Source organism: Atractosteus spatula, chromosome 2 (assembly GCF_055471065.1).
Source record: "Atractosteus spatula isolate fAtrSpa1 chromosome 2, fAtrSpa1.hap1, whole genome shotgun sequence".
NCBI classification, from domain to species: domain Eukaryota; kingdom Metazoa; phylum Chordata; class Actinopteri; order Semionotiformes; family Lepisosteidae; genus Atractosteus; species Atractosteus spatula.
In genome coordinates, this window is record NC_142707.1 from 61,810,687 (window position 1) to 61,832,151 (window position 21,465).

Consider the following 21,465-nt stretch of genomic DNA (forward strand, 5'->3'; position numbering starts at 1 on the left):
TTTTCATTCCACAGTGGTTTTCCATATTGGAAGGGACCTACACCAACCTACCGAAAGTACACTTCAACCACCACTGCAGTACAGCACATGGATGACTTGCGGCAGCCACCATGACAGCACCCATGACCATGACAGCACCCCCAATATGCAGCAGATCAGGTGGAAAGGAAGAACTGCCTTCACTAAAAGACTTCAGGGAGAATTCATATAGTTCCGATTGTGCAGACCAGGAGTGAAATTCATATAACCAGTTCTGCATTGAAAGTCCCACTTTAAAAATGTATTAACCATTCTTTTTAGTGGGAATGAAGTAACACTAAGATCATTTCAACTGACCTGGAAAATATACTTTTTAATACATATTTAACTTCTTTGAAAGCTTAAAGGATTATAACCATGTGAAAGTGAAAACATCTTCTGTAGAAAAATATACAGCACAAATATAATTAGCACAAAGAAAATTGGAAACCTCCTACTGAGACAATTTCTTGAATGCTTTTTGAATTCTGCAACATGAACGTGCTAGGGAGACCTTTCATTTTAGATGAACCTCTTCTGAACACTGTTGATTCTGGCCACCACCAATACGTCACTGTGCTTTTTGTGGTTGTTTATCCTGATCTTTTTTTTATTTAAAGGTGTATTTTCACAGTACTGTATATGACCATATAAGAACTGAGTTCTGAACTCAGTTTGAAAATGAACTCAGACTACATTTATAATGGAATAAACCTACAGTAAATACAATGTTTAGAATTGGTGTGAGGCATTGTAGGGGTAAATTACTAACCAGGTCATTTACAATTTCTCTGCAGGGGAGAAATTGATTTAAAGAAAAGATTAAAGAAAAACAGTTGTAATTCACTGGGAGGCTTTTCTCCTGTTCTTCAGTATTACTAGCAATCCTTTTTTTTCCTAGTAAAGCTTTTCTTTAATGAGGAGAAAAAAACTCCTTCATACTGTAGCTCTCATGCCTTTAATGGTGTGTTCCATCACTTTGACTTCCACCTGCAGTTCTGCTTTCACCTCTCAGCTGAAAGTATGTCTCATTATTATTCAAATTATTGTGTGCCTAAAATGTCATTTCCACAAATTATTGTAAAGGATTATGCATGTTACATTGTATTATACAGCGTTTATGAAAGTTATACTGTAGCAGAGGTTTTTTGTTTTGCCTCATTCAAATGAAACATAACCTGTTTTCTCTCCATTTTCCTTTTCATTATAGGTTTATGGTATAAAATTATGTTGCCAAGGTTGGGGGATGAAAGTTAGTTGTTTACTCTTCCCAGGCTTGAATGACCTATTCTGTAGTCTTGTTTTATTTAAGGAGCTGTGCTTGGACTTTGAAGGCAAGAAAACATGCTGAAAAATACAGATGATCAAAGGAGTGATACCAATAATTAACTCAGGTTAAAAGAATTCACTGTTAAGCCATTAAGTTATCCAAATTAGAACATCAATATTCAATAACAACTGGACCAATCCTAGTGAGGTTATTAAACTAGCTTCTATGGTGATAGGAGAGAACAAGCCTTGAGGCAATACAGCAAGACAGTAAGCAAGCAGAGGAAGAAAGGGAGAAGGAGAAAAGACAGGAAGGAGAGCATCGCCATCAACATAAGAAGAACACTGGACTGTGAGATAGTTGTTTGCTTTCAAAGGAGACTTGAAACCAAATTCTGTCCAAATGCTGAAAGATTATCAAACTCTCAGTTCCGAATTCCTGCATGATAGAATACACAGTCTAAAAACATCTTCCCTTCTTTAGTTATACATTGTTAAAAAGGGGGAGGTTTATTCCCATTCAATTGTGAGCATCAATTTAGAGAGCCAGATTTATTTCTGACTGATATCCTTTTATTTAATAGGATGCAGGTTTCCTTCTGGGCCTGTTAAAAAATTTACTGTTCTATATGGATTGTATATGACTGTAGAACAGATATCTGATTAATTGCAGACTTGTAAATATCTATATACAGTATAGTTTAACCATTGTGTATTACAGTTGTTTTACTTATTGTTAATATATATTTTTGTTTTTGTATTGTTTGTCCTATATGAGTTTGCCATTGGGTCATTTCTTTATTAGCATGCTGTTGTGGAGAAAAACAGAATCATGTGCTATACAAAGCTCAGGTTTTCTCTGATTTTGAAGAGAAGGAATTGTTCATCATTATAGCTTGCTTGTATAGCAAGCTGGGGTCAAGACCTTGATCTTTAATATTTGACAACTCCTAATTGTACAATTTAATCATTGCCTTTTTTGTAACAATATGGTTCTCCTGCAGGTTGTCTATATTCAATGGCATCATATAATTCATAAACATTTGTTTCACGTTATTTATCCTTGATCTACCAGTTACAGCCCAAGTAAAACTACTTATGGTCAGAATGATACAAAGTAGTTAAAGAAACCTTAAGACTTAAGACTAAAAGCACACAAATGTGGTTTATTACATTTATTGCAGTGTAGGAACAATACACACAATTTCCCAAAATACTTTTAAATTCAAAATTACATTTTTTAAAGTTTAATCTTATATAAACTATGAATATTCCATGAATTACACTTGGTCTTTTGCATGAATTCTTTAATTAAACATAATGAAATCATAGGAAGATAAGAAAGGTTTCAACTAAGAGCTGACCAAGAATAATAAATCTATATTACGCACATATACTTTCCTTGTTTTAATTAACAACCATCAGAAGAACAGGGCTTTACAGTACTATTCCATTTGTTTTTGTTTTTTTTATAGGACCAGTTTCAAAACTTAAATCATGACCTATAAGAAGAGTTTGATTCAAATATAAACAGAAATGTAACTTCCTGAAACGTCTACTACTGTCACAGACCAAAATATTGATTTTTTTGCAAAATGTTATGAAAAGGGCCTTCTCAGATCATCTCCATCTTAACCATCTCTCTTACTGCTTTTATACATCACACTGACAGAAATATTATACAGATCCAGCCATTCAAAATGTGCGACATACGCTGCGCTAAAACAGTGGACGATTCGCAACGAACTGCAAAGTATTGTTTGTGTTTTTTTAATAGGATGAAATACCTTGTAATACCACCAGGTGGGGATGGGCTTAGCTGAGCTGAGCTAAACGTTTCATGTGCAGCATTTGGCCAATCAGGTACTGCAGTATTCCACCCTAATCTGCAGATAATTTCACACGGTATGGGCTTTTACCTCGCATTTTAAATGGCTGCATCTGTACATCATATTAAGTGTTAGATTTAAGTTATTCTCATTTGTTCCTTGTAATAAACCCCCTCTTAACACTGTGTAGCAGGAATAAGAGCTACCATCTCTTTCACAGCTTTGTTTTAACTGGGATTGAGGCCTTCTGGTGTACATCCTTCAGCCACGTAATGAGGATTTTACTGAGCTCAGCTGGCCTGTTAAATAAAACAAACATATGCATCAAGAGAAAAATAAAATTCTCACAAAAGAGAAGAAATAAAACAATATTTTAAAATAAAGGCCTTTTTCTTGGAAAGGAGGGAAGCGATTCCAGATATACATCTGATCTTTTATCCAAAGTACCTTTTTAGCACATAAAAAATAATTGAAGGCAGGTTAAGTGCCAAAATAATGAGGAATGTTCTTTAACAAAATGGTTCAGCATTTCAAAGCCGGGACAATACAAAAAATAACGGATGGATGTGGATGTTTGCCTGTTAAGTCTTCCGTATTGTAGGGGCTGTAACATCCTGTTGCTGTTACAGTACAATTTTTGTTTTTTACGGGACAGGGTTGTTAGCCTTGTGCCCAACCTCCAACATCGAGGCCCTGGCGCCCGACACGAACCCAAAACCCAGAGATTATGAGTCTCATGCTCTACCAACAGAGCTAGCCGGGGCACAAACACAAAATAAGTTACATGTATATTCTGATCTCACGACTGAATACAAGATGAAGCTTTAAACCAAATGGAGTTTAATATTTAAGCAACTGAGACACTGTCATCCCTGATCATTTGCAAATGAAATACAGGAAATGAAGAATAAACAAACAATGAATTAAATTAATCAAATAATAATTACTTTGTACTAGTTTTTTACAGCAAAAATAAAACAAAAACCACACATTTCTTTTCCACAATCGCTATTCCAAAACATAGTAATAAGGCAGAGCTACAGTATAGGGAGACAAGTATTATACCAACACGCAGCTTGAAAGATAGCAAAAAATCATCTTAAATTCAAGAAAAACAAAACATGTTATCTCATCCCAACAGCTGACACTTGGAGTTCTCAAGAGAAACATTTTTCAAAGAAAATTAAGTGACCTGGGAAAATTGTAAGGGGTTTAGCTGGAGGCCAATACTGCCAGTACTGTTGAAGGTGAACACTCATTCTAACCAAACAGGAATTTAATGTTTAACTGTTAGTTCATTAAACACTGCGGTGCAAAAAGCTATGACTTCTTCCCCACATAAAATAAATTACTGCTTGGTGAGCATAAAAAAACATTTAAGACTTCCCAACTTTTTGAAAATCCTGTCAGCATGATAAACCTATCTCTAGAGTACAAATTGGACTGTAAAATAATTGTGAAAGAAATGTCTTGTGTCAGTAAAAGTAATAAAGCACGATTCCATTAAAAAAGCAAGAGACAGAAAATAGTGATGAGGGGTGACCAGAGCTTTTCTAAGTCTTAGTATTCAAAGAATCACTTACAGTATATGACTGGTGATGTAAGGGCATCAAGAGCAAAACGGGATAGGCCAACTAGGATATCAGCTCAGATATCTGTCTTTGTACTTTTCAATTCATACTCATGTTTAGAATGGATGTAGCAACCCTTTCTGGTAATTTTGCCAGCACTCACCCTGCAACTCACAACTGGCAACCCACTGAAGCTCAGCAGGTATGAGTCCGGTCAGTACCTGGACAGGAGACCTCCTGGGAAAAAAACTAAGGTTGCTGCTTGAAGAGCTGTTAGTAGGGTCAGCACGGGGTGGTCACCCTGCGTTCTGTGTGGGTCCTTATGCCCCAGTCTAGTAATTGGTACATATATTGTTAAAAGGTGCATGCTTCAGATGAGACGTAAAACTGAGGTCATTACAAATCCCAGGGCAATTCTCGAAAAGAGTAAGGGTGTCCCTGGTGTCCTGGCCAAATTTCCCATTGGCCTTTACCAATCATGGCCTCCGAATAATCCCCGTCTATGAATTGGCTTCATTACTCTGCTCTCCTCCCCACTGATAGCTGATGTGTGGTGAACGTACTGGTGCACTATGGCTGCCGTCGCATCATCCAGGTGGATGCTGCACATTGGTGGTGGTGGAGGGGAGTCCCCATTACCTGTAAAGTGCTTTGAGTGGAGTGCCCAGAAAAGTGCTAGATAAGTGTGAGGAATCATTACTATTATTATTATTTTGTTACCCTCACCATCTTAGTCTGTGGTAGTTGCACTGCCCCACACAAGCTGTTTTGTTGACAAACATGATTTTGTCAAAAGTGTCAAAGCCTAGTTATTGTGACTTGAGATTAGTGATGTTCACAAAAAGTGATACATATACTGTATGTTCCACCTATATTAATCCCTTAGCCTTCTCTAAAAAAACACATGAAAGAAACTGACAATTATAATCAGACCCTGGTACTGTATATGCTGGGCACGCACTCTTTAAAAGTGCAGCATATACTGTAGCAAACGGCTAATTTTCCGAGAAGCCAATTAACCTACCGTTATGTCTTTGGACTGTGGGAGGAAATCCAGAAAGAACATACAAACTCCATATAGCACCACACACATACAAACCCTGGCTTCTTTCAAGAAAGTCTGAATGAAATCTTTGGATCAATTGATTATAAACTGCCAAACAGAATATATAATATATATTTATATTCTTACACCCTCACACCTGAAGAAGGCTTCACAGCCGAAACGTGGTGTTTTCTCTCTTCTCTTTTCAGCATGGAATAAACCTATTACTTGTTCCTTTGCAGACTACGCATGCTGACGCAGCTACCCACCTGAACTATTTATGTTCTTATATTTGTTATTTTCTTAAAGATGGCGAGACAGTTCCCGACCAGATGCTTAGAAATTTCATTTTTGACTGCATTCAAAGTAACATTTCCTTTTGGACCTACCACATGACAGCCTTAATATACAGTATTAACCCTTTGGTTGATAGCTTATGGATGTAACACTTGTTTGAGAAGTAAGCTCTACATACAGTACACAACCAAATTCATTCAAGGCAATAAGACATGATGACTCCAATATTATGTTGTCTTTCAGTTGCAGTTGTTAATAACATACACCTTACGCTTACACAATCTGATAATGCAGAGTCAATTAAGAACATAAAGACAGATTTTCAAAATATGATGCGTACGATTACATAAAATACAGAACTGCTTTTAAAAAAGTCTTATATAATAATATTGAATCTGATCCACTTTAAAAAAATCGTTCCCTTTAAGTTGCCCTACACATTCATAAAAAAGAGAAATAATGTACTATACAAACCTATGAGCTGAAGCTTTCATTTTAAGCATTGTTGTTATGTTTTCACATTTAGAGTTCTTTTTGCGGGGACTTTTTGCAATATTCATAAACAATTGATATTAAACAGTAAGTAGCCCAGTTTCATGAAGCACTAAATAAATCCTTCACGCTTGAGTTGTCTCACATACTGAAGTAGTCATGAATCTCTTTACAAATTGCAAGACTAAAGTCACTGGAACCACAAACTAAGCACTGCTATTCTCAAATACAATTATAACCTTTCCAGGAATCGATTTGAAAGCTATTTACTCAGAGACCCTGCTACATCACCGTAATATAATACAGGTGCAATTACCAACAAAAAAAAATCATCTGGAAAAGATTTCCTTGCCACTTTTTCTGCTTTTGTTGCATAGATATCTTCCTCCACAATTGTTCTCATACCAAATAAATATACTGTAATAGCATTCAAAGGTGTTCAGCTGTATATGGAGGACTGAAGTAAGATGATTGATGTTCATTTTTCCTTATTCTAGCCCTTAGATTTCTCATAGAACTTTATATGTCTTAACAGCTCTTTTCTTTAATAATCAGATAACAGGGTGAAACAATAATAAAAGCCCAATGTACATTTTAACAGGAAGGGCTCTAGAATTGAAGACAGTACAGTATGTCTTCCCTTAAACAGTAAAGTAGTTCAACGTTGGTATGTATTGAACATACTAACCTTTTTGAGATGTTTGTAAATTTATTCATCACTCAAAAAATTCTTAGCTTCTAGTGGTCTTGTTTTTTAAAGTGATATCTAATGCTTAAGTCTGCTGCCGCAAAAAAGAATGAAGGGTGAACTAAACAGAGTGGACTCTTTTTAAGGTTGGCTTTAAGCGCTTGGCAATCCTTTCAACAGTGGGCAAATACAATTACACAATTATGTTAGGTCCAGGTAATTCAATTTGGGACATTGCAAACTAGATAAAGAAAAATGAAACCAAAGTAAATTGAAATACAGTACCAAAAAAAAAACTTAAGAAATGTTACAGGTTATATGGAACTAATCATAAAATGTCAATAATATGGCAACCCACTACATGATAGGGGGGAGGGTTTATAATGGAAAAAAAATAAAAATAAAAAAGCAATAATCTCAAAGTCCTGATTTACACTCCGAAAGTACTGTATGTATGCTGCTACCACCAAGAGGAAAAAAGACAGAAAACAGTTTACAGGTTTACTATTAACTTCAAGCAATTTTATGTCCTGTTATCACTTTCAAAATAATCAGTTGCGAAATCCATTGTCCTGTGGAATATATTAAAACATAAATTGTCTAATGCTGCTATAGCCAACACTAAATGGACTCAGGTTTTGATTTATCACAAGTCTTGTTTTAACCCCCACTGGTTTACATACAGTACTTTGCTTTCCTTGAATGCCATACCTTTTCACTGATGTTGTGATGTTAAATTATAGATGTAGAAGGGCAATAAAGCCTTCAGGTTTTTTTCAAAGTTTTTTAGTTCTACTGAGAGGCATTGTTTGGGACGAAAAGCATATATCTGAAGAGTCAACAGTAAAAACAAATAGTAACAGAAATACTGCAGTAGTAGACTATTAAAAAAATAGAGATGACCTTGCACAAATCATCGTCTGTAGCTTGCCAAAATCTCTAGTTCAGTTGTGAAACCCTCTTCAGTTCATCATGTAAAACACTAAAAGGTTAAGGTTCCACTGAAAGTAAAACAAACACCTCTGAAGAAAAGGAACTTAGGAGTAGATGAAGTGCAAGACGTGCTGAGATTGAGGCAGCTATTAAGGCTGACCTGAAGCAAAGACCTTTTGTGATGGAGGCAGTCAAGCCTAAGCCTGACTAAAATGGCACCTAGTAGTATACGAGACACAAAGTGTGCAGGAAAAACCAGAGACACAGAGTTCTGCCAAGTGGTAGAATTAAAAGAATGCGTGACATGGCCACTGCTGTTGACGAGTGGTTCCCTTTCTACAGTCCACACTAAAAAAAAGCACCTCAAAGGTGAATATGCTGTCTTCTGAACTAGGAAGTCTTACTCCTGGAAAAAAAAAAAACATTGCTTTTAGAATGGCCCTTAATTTTATTCAGAACTTTATATTTCTGATATGATACATAATATTTGCAGTAGGGCACTGGAACTGTATGCCTCTATTAGTAGGACAGTAAAAGGTTTTGTATCTAAATTTTCAATTACATTAACTTTTAACATTCAACACGTCATACCCCTGCTGTACTGGATATTTCTAAGTTAGGATGTAGACTTGGCTGGCATTTTGAGCTTTCAGCTTCCATCACATCTGAGCAGTTGTTTTCGACGATCATCAGACAATCTTAATTTGTCACCCACCACTAGGCAACACTTTCAGAGTGAACACATCACTGAACGATTCATCTTGTGTGCAGTTTAGGCATTCTTATAGATTGTGACACTTGGCTGTCACACTGAATGTGTTTATTTGTTCTTTGAACAATGCCTTACACTCCTAGTATTTTGCAAGATGCTCCGGTAGCTGGCTTTAATTGTGTGTGCATTCCTAAGCAGCTGCTTCTTTGAAATTTTGATCTACAAATTGAATAAAACTATCTCTGAACGATCCTCCCATTAGTTAGTTCAGACAAGCAATCTGTAAAATGTTGTCTCAGTCTCTAGGGAGCCTATTACAGAAGAAACACATTCAAAGTTTTCCTGTTAACTTATGTTCATTGTGTAAGTTGTAAAGCATTTTAAAGACTCCCAATTTCTGACCTGGTTGTGGTACTCTTGTTACATGTATAAGGGAAGAACTTGAAACTAATAGCCAATTTAAAGTTGTATTTAGCTGAACAGGTAAAAAAATATACAGAGCAATTGGAAAAAAGAGCCTTATTAATCCTGTGCAGGAAGGAAAGATATTTTCACAGAATAAATCAAAAATCTGAACACAACTAATAAATAGAAACAACTTAACACCCTCTTGCAAAGGAAAAAGGGTAATAGTATGAATCTAGAGGGGTTTCTTTGTTTCTCCTTGAGTGATATGACTGCAAAAGCCACTCTTCTAATTTCATAGCTGAGAAGCAGTATAGAGCATGAACGTGAAAATGAGAGAAAAGCTTTGCAAAGAACAGGGACAAATGAGCCATGCACAGTGTTTGATTTTGTATGTCTCTCCTCTACAACAAAGGACATGTGCTATACAGTATATGTGACTATGGATTAAGTCAAAGTCTATTGTAATAGTCAAACAGCTTTATTATTGATATTTGATTCAGGCTTGAAATTTGACCCTCATGTGCAACATATTGTTAAAACATAATTCTTTCACCTCAGAAATATCACTAGATTATGTCCTATGTCACCGCTAACTGTTGCTGAAAAGCTGATCAACACATTTGTCTTCTCCGAAATTGACTACTGAATGCTCTACTCACTGGGGTTTCTACTGTAAGTCCACATTGAACAAACTCCAGTATGTCCAAAATTCAGCAACCAGAATCCTGACAAGGTCTAGTGCAAGTAATTACTGTACAATACTCATATTCTGGAGTCCTTGCACTGGCTTCCTGTCAAGTTTCATGTCAACTTCAAAATCCTCATGCTCACCTATAAGGCTCTGCATGGCTTGGCACCTCAGTACCTGTCTGAACTATTATCGTCCTACTCCCCACCTCGCAACCTTCGCTCTTCTAAGAAGAAGGGCTTTTACTTAACTGGTTCTGTTATGTACCTTTTTGCTTCTACCATATTCAGTACCCCTATCTACTGTCTCATCTCATTGTGTAAATTTCACGGGGTATATCTTATGTATTTGTTTTGTTGTTGTCATTCTGTAAAGCACTTTGAGAAGCCACCTTTAAAGGTGCTATATAAAATAAACTGTATTATTATTAATTTTACCAAATTTGAGTGCTTAGGCATTAGCTTGCTTAAACAGCCTTAAAAAGACTGTTTTATTTCTACAATTAAAAGGTGTACTTATAGTACAGAAAAATATTGTGTTTAAGCTGATTTACTATAGGCATTATTTACTGTAGCATATTTTATTTAATGTTTGTAATTTGTATTTTTAAGCCTTCTTCTATTTTCTACAAAATAGTCAAATCTGTATTATGTCCATCATGCTATTTTTAGGTTATAACCTTAGACAGATTTACTGTATTTGAGATTAATATGAATGAATGTGACTAAGCCGGTTTCTGAAGCGGCCATAAATGCCCATGACATGACAACACCTCCGCTATGCTTCCGAATTTGCTCACAAAAACAAAGAGCCAGCAGTGTTTTGGAACAATGTTTTACAAACAGATGAGACCAAGAAAAGCCATGATCGAAGTGACGGAAAGGTTAAAGTGTAAAGAGAGGAAGGAACTGCAGTTGCTTCAAAGAACAACCACTTACCTGTGAAATACAGTTGAGGGAATGTCATGCCATGTATATGCATGCATTAGAAACTCTGGTTATTTATCATTTATCATTTTAGCCATGACCCTCATTAATAACTTGTTTCATAGCTAAGGTCGGTTTTAAAATCACATGCACATGTAAAATCTCCTCATAATCTGCTTTTTACAGTAAAGGAGAAGTTGACTATACTTCATAATGGCTTCACATGCAAGGCCTCATACAATGGCTATTCAAGCAAAGAACAATTACAAATAAATTAACAAACACAAATATATATAGAAATTTAAGAAGGTTTCAGCTGAAACAGTTTAGGTTTCTGAATAACTAATGGGTATGTTCATATGAAAGAAAGAATAGTTTGACTTCTTAAATATGTACTTTGTTAGGCATTCATATCTTGCTTTAAATCTATTTTTTCTCTGTTCATTGTTGCATTCTGATCAAATTTCAAAGCTTACCTAATGCATTTAGTTCCTATTAACTGACAGTACTCAGTGCTGTTAATTGTCAGATTATCAATGAAACCCCCACCCTTCACCTTCTTGCACTTAATCTGATGAGTTTGGGCTATGCTGTTAGCCCAGATAATTGTCTTATTAGAAAATGTCCATCATTTAAACCCAGCCTTAACCCCGGGCAACACAATTTCTATTTCTGCAGCCTAGGACATGCTCAAGGATATCCTGATTGCTATTGACAGAGGTTCTCAGGGATTGCTCCCATGTGAGAAATAGCTGCACTCAGGAGACTTTTCCAGGACAAACAGTTACTGTATAGTAGGACACAAGGGAATGGAATACATTCGATTTCTACAGAAAAGTTTTCAACTATCCCACTTTTTATTTTGCAGATTCCTCCTTGAAACTGTTCAGCATTCATCACTTTTTGGACCTACAATATACAGTATGACTCTCATCTTCTGATTATCACGTTTTTCAAAGTGAATATTAATTAAACAATCTGCAATGCATTCTTCTCATAATCTGCTGTGTCAGATTCCAAGCCCCTATCGATCGGCATGCAGAGAGAAGGAGATGAAGACCAAGTAGTCAGAAATCTTTATGGTTGTAAAGGTCATGCCCCTTACCTCCCCTGGGGAGTTAGCAGGAGAGAGGTTCAACAACAGATTAGTTTCAAACATACTACAGGTTACTATAAACAGATTAACAATGGCAGACCCCTATATCTCACCAGGGTCTCAGTGCTACATACTGTAGTTATGCCATTATACTTTTACAACTAGCACCAAACTTGCTTTCACACACGGGAGAGAAAATATATAATATAAACATGTCGGTATAAATTAAATTGACACCAACGTTTAGAAATTAAGCCCACCGTTTGATGTAAATTAAGAGTGGTTCAATCGTTCTATATTTTGTGGTGTTTGATAAACGCAATAAAAATCCTGACTTTATACCAAATGAAAACTGACCAAAATGAGACTGCAAAATAATGAGAAGGTAAAAATTTAAAAGACATTTATTTAAAAAAATCCTAAATCCAAACTAGCACATAAACACATAACCTACTTACAAATGAATTACAATCACTGAAAATCCAGGCCTTCTAGTCCAAAGCTTAGCCGCACTTTTCTCCTTTAAAAATAGGCAAACCCTAGTGCAACGTACTGAAAGAAATGCACATTCCTACACAACAACAGACCCTCGACAGGACTGACTGTTCTCTAAAACCAAAGCTTAAGAGTGAAAATTTGTGTTGTTCTGATTAAGGGATCAATCAAGTTGATTTGTCTACTAGGAAATGTAAAAAAATAATCATTTATTTATTAAACCATTACTGGATATTACACAGTTAAGCCTACCTGAAACAGAAATCGTGTTCTGCTTTCACAAAGATCATCACATAAACCATTTGCAGATCAGAAGACAAACTGGAAGGATAGAAGCATCTTAACAGGAATATCAGCAGTAGCTTTGGATTTTAAATCAGCAGAACAATAAGCTACAGAGTGTTGGAGTGGAATCTTGCAGATAAAAGTGAAGCAATATCCACTGACAATGCACTCACTGAACCCTACTTTGGAAATAAGTAATTCAAAAGTGTTCTCTGTGCTACAAACACTTTGTAAATTAGTATCAGGAAAGCCTGGCATTGAGAACCTTCTTTAATTAAAATTGAGCGGCATTTTAAACATAGCCCAGCCAACAAACAGAAGTAACTGCAATTGGTTAGATTTACCACATTCATTATGCATTTCCTCTTTAATAACTTTACTTTTATTAATCATATTGAAAAGCTGAATCATAATTTGAGATTGTCATCTTCTAATGAAAAATCAAGGGTACATTTATGAGCATCTTATTGCATTAATGAAATGTTACAGTATGAGTACCCGCACTCAGCAAGACATTGTAATTTAGGCTCAATGTCTGTAGAGCTGATTATCGACAGAGATTATGACAAGTGTCTTGCTTTTCTGTAATCCTCAGACCTTAAACTATGACACTATATAAATAAGTTACAAGTAAATGTACTGTAGTTAACATCCCAATGTTCATGTGACTTTCCTCTGGATGGTCTGGTTTCCTCCCACTGCCCAAAGACATAATGCTAGGTTCATTGGCTCCTGGAAAAATGTGCCCTAGAGTGAGTATGTGCATGTCTTGTCTCTATATGCTCTGCAATGGAATGGCATGCCATCCAAGGTGAATTCCACCCGGTATCCGCTGCTTGCCAGTATAGGCTTCGGCTCTAACTAACCGATGAAGCAGTTAGAAGATGGATAAGAAAAAGTAAATTATTAGCCCCTATTCATACTCACTCCTTATCACAGTAAGTTTATAATATTTTCAACAATATGTAAAAGAATAAGATGATGAAGAATAAATACAGTAAGTACACTGCTGCTAAAAGTAAAACAACAAGCATTCTGTTAATTGTAAAAACAGGCACTCTGAAATTATCCATTAGGTTATTTCTAAATATTTCTGTTTACAAGTCAGGGTTATAATCAGATTATAATAATTAAAAATAATTACAAGCATGCAACCGAAATACTAACATTTGTTTTTTCTTTCATACTTTTTATTTCTGAATTGAAGGTATGACTAACTTCTAATCAAATTACTACTCCACTTAACTTTTCTCATGTAAAAAAAAAATGTTTTCCTTCAGGATGTGCTTTCGCTTTTCCTGCCACAGGTAAAATTTAGTCATCCGTATCTACAATGTTTTGAATTTTAGTCCTTCCTACCTGTTTTTAAAATACAAAGAGGAAACCGTGATCTGTGTGTGTATTGTTGTGAAAATATGAATAATGAAAGGGTAATAATTAAAACCATGACATGCTGCTGATGATGTATGTTGTTAACCTACATGTATGTAGCCAATGCATTTTCCATAGTACTTGTTTGGAGACAAGTGAAGAATAGAGAAAATGACCCAAAAGTGATTTGAATGAATTCAATGGAGACATTGAAAACCTGTTTATGCTATATTTGATAGTACAAACATAAATGCATGCTATACAGTATATATGCAATATGCATATGAGCAATACCTTATTCAGGAATTCAACTTCTGATAAAATCATTTTCCATACTGCTGTGAAATTCCCAAGTGTACAGTTAAACCTGTATAAACACATTCATCATTAACAAATGCAAATACAAACGAGCAATTCATGGAAAGACGTATGTTGCAAATAAATGAGATTGCTGCTGCTTTTCAATTACACATCTGGGGAGCATTTAATAGCATGCAGTTCTGCCTCTCTTTTTCACCACTTTTATTCATTGTAGGCAGTCAGTGTTTGCCTTAATTATTATTGCTTTATTAGCAAAGGTATATGATTGACCCTGTTATCTCTGCAGCTTTAAAAGTTATTTGGATAGATATTTTAAATTAAAATCTAAGTGTTAAAGCAGGAAAAAACTGCCTAATTTAAAAACCGAAAAAATGAAGTTAAAATTAGATTATTGATGGTACACTCTTTTCAAGTTACTGCCAGCTACAGTACATTCAAACTGTTAGGTCTGCTTTGTCTACAGTGTATAAGAGAAGCCGTTTCAAATTTGTTGCCCCTGTGGCACATTAATTAACACTAAATTTAAATTCATTATACATAAGCTGGAAGCATATTGAATAAAATGTCACAAAATGAAAACAAATGGGGAAACAACTTCCAGAGTGAACTTCTTAGGATATGAAAGCTCAGTGATAAATCACAAGTTCCCAGTGTTGCTCATTCCCTTCTACTTGCTTTATAATATACTCCTACTTCTTCATAATGTATAGCTTGCTTTATAATATGCCTATTTTTCTACTGGTTAATCTGCTTCTTAGAGTTTTGATAAAATTTTTATTACTGTATAAGGATTCCATTCTCCTTTTAAAGGTGTGATTCTTCCATCAGCAAAACAAAGAACATAAGGTAATGCAAAAATTAAAAACGACCACAAAGCGAAATCTTCAGGAATTTTTTAAACTATATCTGGTTTTAACTACACTAGTTTAGGGGAGTACTGTGCTCAGACAACAGCAGTACCACACCCAGGATTTGAAATTACAGGCTTCAGTTTATGTCCCCAGAGCTCTAGCCACTACTCTGCACTACTGCTAGGGATATTGGTAAACGAAAAGCATGCCCACAGAAGACAGAAGTTCATAATGTTTGTCCAGGAGATTATTTCCAGAACCTTCTCATTTTTCATATGGTCTTAATTTAAATGTAGTTTAGAAACCCCACAATTTTCTCACCATCATCTTCATTAGAATATGAAGTGCCTTAAACAGATTACAAATAAGGTACTCTACACATTGTAAGAAGTGCAAGAAGTGGGAACTGGTACAAAAAATATAGCATACGCCACAGGTACAGATGGTTTTGATCAGCAAGTCTTATTAATACACTAATAATTAGTGCTAAGAAAGACTTCATAAATGTTTCCTGGCACAGCCTAGTTCAACTGAGGACTCATTTTAGGAATGTGTCTGAGATGGGCCCCTCTAATGAGGTGAGTTGTAACATAACCCACGGCATGGTGAACTGGGTCTATCTCGACACCTCCAGTAGTCGAGTGCCCAAATACTCAGTGCCTCCCCAAGAGGGAGGGGTGATCCAGAGGGAAGCCCAGCTGGAAGTCACACGTTAACCATCCTATTATTACCAACCAATGAAGAACCAGTGGGGGAGAAGGGCACTACACCTGATGGCATCACAGCCACAGCATGACTGGACTATGAAAAGGTATTGTACCGTGGCAAAGGTATTGCCACAGAATTTATTCAATCCTAGCAACCTAACGAAAGCTAAAAAGCCATATGACTTTGACCAGCATCATGAAACAAGCTAAGACAGAGCAAATCTGTATGTAAATAGAAAAACACAACAGAAATCTGCTGAAGACTATCTGCAGCAAGTTAAATCTTATGACTTGCAAACTAATCTTAATATCAGCTGATCAAATAAATAAATACAGATAGACTTTTGTTGACAAGCTTGAATATTAATGTATACTCAATTGTAATGCTGGAGCAAACTTCATTTCTCCCTCCTTTTATCTCACTTGCAGTCAGGCTTGAGTCAAACTTTGTGAGTAAACTGCTGGGAAGCCACTCAAGATCAATCCTAGCGGAGTTCTTTCTGTTCAAGAGGAACAGCTTTTGGCACTAAGCAAAGAGAAATTTCTCTGTCTTTCCCGGCACAGAGAAGGGTGCCGCTGGCAGAAAGCTGGTGCAAGAAATTGCTTCTGCTTTTCTGCTTCTTCAAAGAACCCTGTCAGCCATCTTTCAAACTGCTCATCAAAGCTGCCTGGCCAGAGTGTGTCAGATGAATAGAAAGTTTACATTAGAAATCAAGAGAATTACATTATTATACCAATTATGTTTGATAAAGTTCAGTTTATGACAGTAATTCAATATTTACTTGTCTTTGAGAGTATGAAAGTGATTAATTACATTAATAATTTGATTTACAAGGTGGATCATAATGTGTGTTAATATAATGTGTTAATGTAAATATAATATATATTATATGGTCAATATCATATATATATATTATTACATGATCATATATATTATTGCTCTTATTTGGCATGTTTTGGTTATGTTAAGAAATCATATATTGTATATTTTAAATCTATGCGCAAATATTGCTTTTTAGTTTTTCTGATTGATTCCTAGTAGCCATAAAAAACAATATTGCAATTGCAATATTGCAACTGGCTGGATTAGTCCTTTTCCTGAATGCATTTTCTTTCAATAATCTTTTCCATCACCCAGTCAGTGGCATTGCCTAATGTACCAAGGTAGGAGAAAGTTATAAAAGTTTTATTTAATTTTTTATTTAATTTCATCCCTGAACTCTATAAATGATCAATTTACTGTGCTGGTGCCACAACATCCTCTATCAGTGTCTACACAACTTCACTAACTTCAATCTCTTAATTTTATTGTTAATGTATCTTTCACCATTCTTATTTTTCTGGAAAAAAAGTCTGTTAACTGCAGAGATCTGAAAACGTCTGTGTATTAACAAACCACTGATTCACACAATTATTTCCTCTATAATTTCTTCTATCCCAAACGAACTTATCTTTCTTTTTCACAGCTCCTCAAAATTCATCAAAAACATCCATAAATCCATTTTCTAACCACTTCAGCCAATTCAGGGTCAAGAGGGGGCCTGAGCCTATCATGGCAAGCAACAGGCACAAGGTGGGATACACCCGAGACAGGACCCCAGTCCATTGTAGGGCACACAAACACCACTCACCTCACAGTCATGCATACATTCACACCTATTGCCAATTTTCCCAGAAGCCAATTAACCTACTAGTATGTCTTTTGACTGCGGAAGGAAACTGGAGCTCCCAGAGGAAACCCCCGCTAACACGTGGAGAACATACAAACTCCACGTAGATAGCAGCCCAGGAATTAAAGCCAGGGCACCAGTGCTTCAAGGCAGTAATGCTAACCACTGCACCACTATGCCACCCTACATCTAAAACTAAGCATTTTTTTTCCATTGACAATGAATAACCTTCGCAATGACTTAACATCACCCTCATCTGAGTTAAAACCAGCCTTCAGTACAGCTCCAGAAGAATTTTCATAGCATAAAATGTATTCCAATTGTATTTCCTTTCCACCATAACACCCTTTATATATTTGATGACCCTTTCCTAAGGTTATCAAACTTTATACTTTTCACAGGATGACCGTATAAGTCGTACCTTTTTTATGTTATTTGAACGTATTCCCTTGTACCATTTACCATCGGTTGGATGGGTTTTTAAAGGCACAGCTCTTTGGGAATATTTGTGCATGTAAATCTAGCCATTGATGACCAATAGGATGCATTTTAAACAAAGTGCCCCTACTATTCAAAATGAAATACTAGTATATACTGGTTCTAAACGGAAAATAGACAACAAAATGGGCAATAAAACAGTCAGTGAGCCTGTAAAGTCATCTCCAGCCTGTCATACCCCATACTGTGAACTAGAACTGCATATTGCATCATCAAGATGGTATAACAGTTTCTGAAAAGATCACTTAAAATGTGATTTTGCTCTGCAAAAGAAGGAAGATACAATGCTACTGTATATGTGACAACATGTTACAGTATATACAGTAAAGATGGTGATATCTGTCACTGTATTTATGCAAATATCCATATAATTTAAGTTGAATTTATCAATATAACTGAAGTCTTACCACACATTTTCTAGAATACAGAGTTCTACAAAAGATTTGTAATTAACACTGAGGCCTGTGGTTACAAAGGTACAGTACATCTCCAAAGTGTGTCTGCATGAGACATACAGCTAGGACATGAGCTTGATGGCCAATATCAACAATTTAATCAATGTAATTCCAATATACTGTATATCTCCATAGGAAGAGGAAATTGAACTGATTACATATTCATTTACAAATTATGCCAACCAGAATGTTTCTTCATTTCTAAATTAATAACAAACAAGGAGCAAAGCATAACTCTAAAATAATGCCCTTTAAACTACAGGAAAAGGTAACATTTATGAACTATAAAGGTTATGCCTGGTCCTTAATCATTATTGTACTAGTGGCTAGAAAGCATGTTAAATTTTAATTCAAATGTGCAAGATTGGTATTTGATATTTGATATAAATTTGACTAGACTCTACTGTATTCTCACTTGTCTTAAAGTGAAGTAAAAGACTTCTGTTACTAATAAAGCCTTCCCTATTTACACACATTTTAAAATTAAATAGTAACAGCTCAGTCTTTTTAAATTAAAAAGAAGATCAATGTTACTATGTGTTCAAATAAAACATTGTTTTAACAAATTCATAGAAAGGGTAACTAGTGTAAATACATAAATTGTACTGAAGCTGTTTTATTTAAATTTTTCCTTTTGTTTAACAAATTTATCTCTGTGTGGATACCATCAAAAACGTTTCTGTCCCAGATATTCCTTGGCATACTGTATATTAAATGAACCTCACTGCTATTCTGAAATTATTTATTGTTGTGATAATTGTCATATTAATCAGATTTATTGAGAGGACCGAAGGCTGTGGAAATACAGTAATCATATTTATATCATAAGACTGATTGTACCCTTCACATTAAGGACTGTAATCATATACCAGACTAAACCCTGTGGTTTTGAAAGTACTTGCTAAAAATGAAAGGTTTTTATTTTTAAACAATATTTTGACTCAGGGGTTCCAAATCAAGAACACATGATCTTGCGATGACAAAGCATGCAAACATATGAAATAAAACTGGATTTAGTAACATTTCTAGAGAGATGTAAAGTTCCATTAGAAATACCTCTAAATCCATCTGACATTTGAGGTGCTGAACCTGAAAGTTTAAATTGTCTGACTTCCTGCTTTCTCACACAACTTGGAAGATGAGAGAAAAAGCTTCTGTTCTGTGTACAAGGTTTATAAGGCTTCTGTGAATAATTGGTCTTTAGGTCTTGACTAGAAAGAAAAATAGGTAAATAGACAATGTATGTTAACATATTCATTTTAAGGCCTAGCACGAGCCTTTAAAACTGTTTCTTCCATTCCACTATACATAATTTATCTTAATCCATCAAGTCCCTTGAAAGACGCTTTGACGTGCTCTGGATAACGACATGAATGTGTCGTTAGTCATGGAGTGCTTTTCTAAAAGGCAATAAACAACCCTCGTTCGTGATGGCATTCTGGATTATTTCCCCCTCTCGGATATTGATGTGATCAAACAGAAGATGTCATTATAATTCTTGATCCTTTCTGTACCTTTTTAAAGTTGCCAATCTGCTTCATTGGTAATAAAAATGAGACATGTGCCTTATTCAAAACGAAAGAATAACAAAGGATTAAGATTTCATTTTTTTAAGTACAAATACTGATACATATGAAAAATATCTAGATTGATTATAAACCCACACAGAATGTTGTTTGATATATTTCTTCACACAAACTAAGAAATGTGACAGGAGAACCTGAAGAAAGAGACATACAGTCAAAGTCAGCAATGATATATGGCCAATATAGAGACTATTGCAGTTCAAGTACCACTGTCACAGAGTTAACGCTCAAATAAGATACAGAGCAAGAGGCTCATATATAACCTTATGCATATTTTAACATGGAGCTCCAATAGCACATTCTGCGAACTAAATGGGAAGAGATCCACAAGAAGGGTGACTTTGACTAACTTTTCTTTTTGCAATTCCTCTTTTTTAAGCAAAAGAAGACATTATATTTATTAGTAATAGGTTTATTCCATGATGAAAAGAGAAGAAAGAAAACACAACGTTTCGGCCATGGAGCCTTCTTCAGGTGTGTGACACGGACGAAACGTTGTGTTTTCTTTCTTCTCTTTTCAGCATGGAATAAACCTATTACTTGTTCCTTTGCAGCCTACGCATGCTGACGCATCTATCCACCTGATTATATTAATTATATAGACTGGGCACCCAAAGAAATATCTCACTTCGCTAGAAATTCACAGAATTTTCAGGAAAGTGCACTGGAATTGTACTAAACAGATACTAACATCAGTCATAAAGTAGGTTTGAAGAACAGGGATCTCGTGTGAAATTCAGAGACCAATAGTCTCTGTGGACATCCAGGAGTCATTGACCTTGACCTCCATTTTGGGGGTGGAAATGAATCCTTTAAAAGCAATCTGATAAATGTGTACATGTCAAAAGGCAAAGAACTGACATGAAAATTAGTATCTAATGTCTTTTTAATGATTAATAAATGTATTTATTATTTTGTTTGCCATCATATTTTTATTAATAAATAATGATCGATAATTTGTAAAACTAGTCTTTCATTAAAAAAATATATGCTTAATTTTATCAATTAATAATACAGTATGTGCTTGTGTCATTGTGAGATTTTGTCCTGCGTACTTTTATAGGGTTATGATTCAGTCCTATTTCTCTGGTAGAGCCCGTCTACTGGTCTATGAACCTTAAATGTCGGACATACACCCAGCTCATCCCAGAATTTCAAGCTTCAATTCATGTTTTGATTAAAAATATTCACTTTAAAAATATATATAGTATATATTGATACTGTACATGTAATTTACTAAAAATGGGACATCAT

The 21,465-nt window shown here is 35.4% G+C and overlaps 1 protein-coding gene across 3 annotated transcripts in view; it reads right to left on the reverse strand.

The window, feature by feature from the left end:
- Positions 1-2,438: 2,438 nt before the first annotated feature.
- ephx2 (epoxide hydrolase 2, cytoplasmic) overlaps positions 2,439-21,465 on the reverse strand; it is a 102,726-nt gene continuing 83,699 nt past the window's right edge. For 2 of the 3 annotated variants that reach the window (XM_088909095.1, XM_088909094.1), the window contains exon 19: positions 2,439-3,415. In XM_088909095.1, the coding sequence (XP_088765221.1) occupies positions 3,331-3,415 (85 nt within the window). In that variant the 3' untranslated portion in view covers positions 2,439-3,330. Of the gene's footprint in view, positions 3,416-8,466; positions 8,549-21,465 lie in introns of those variants that run through there. The other variant, XM_088909096.1, reaches the window with a different exon arrangement.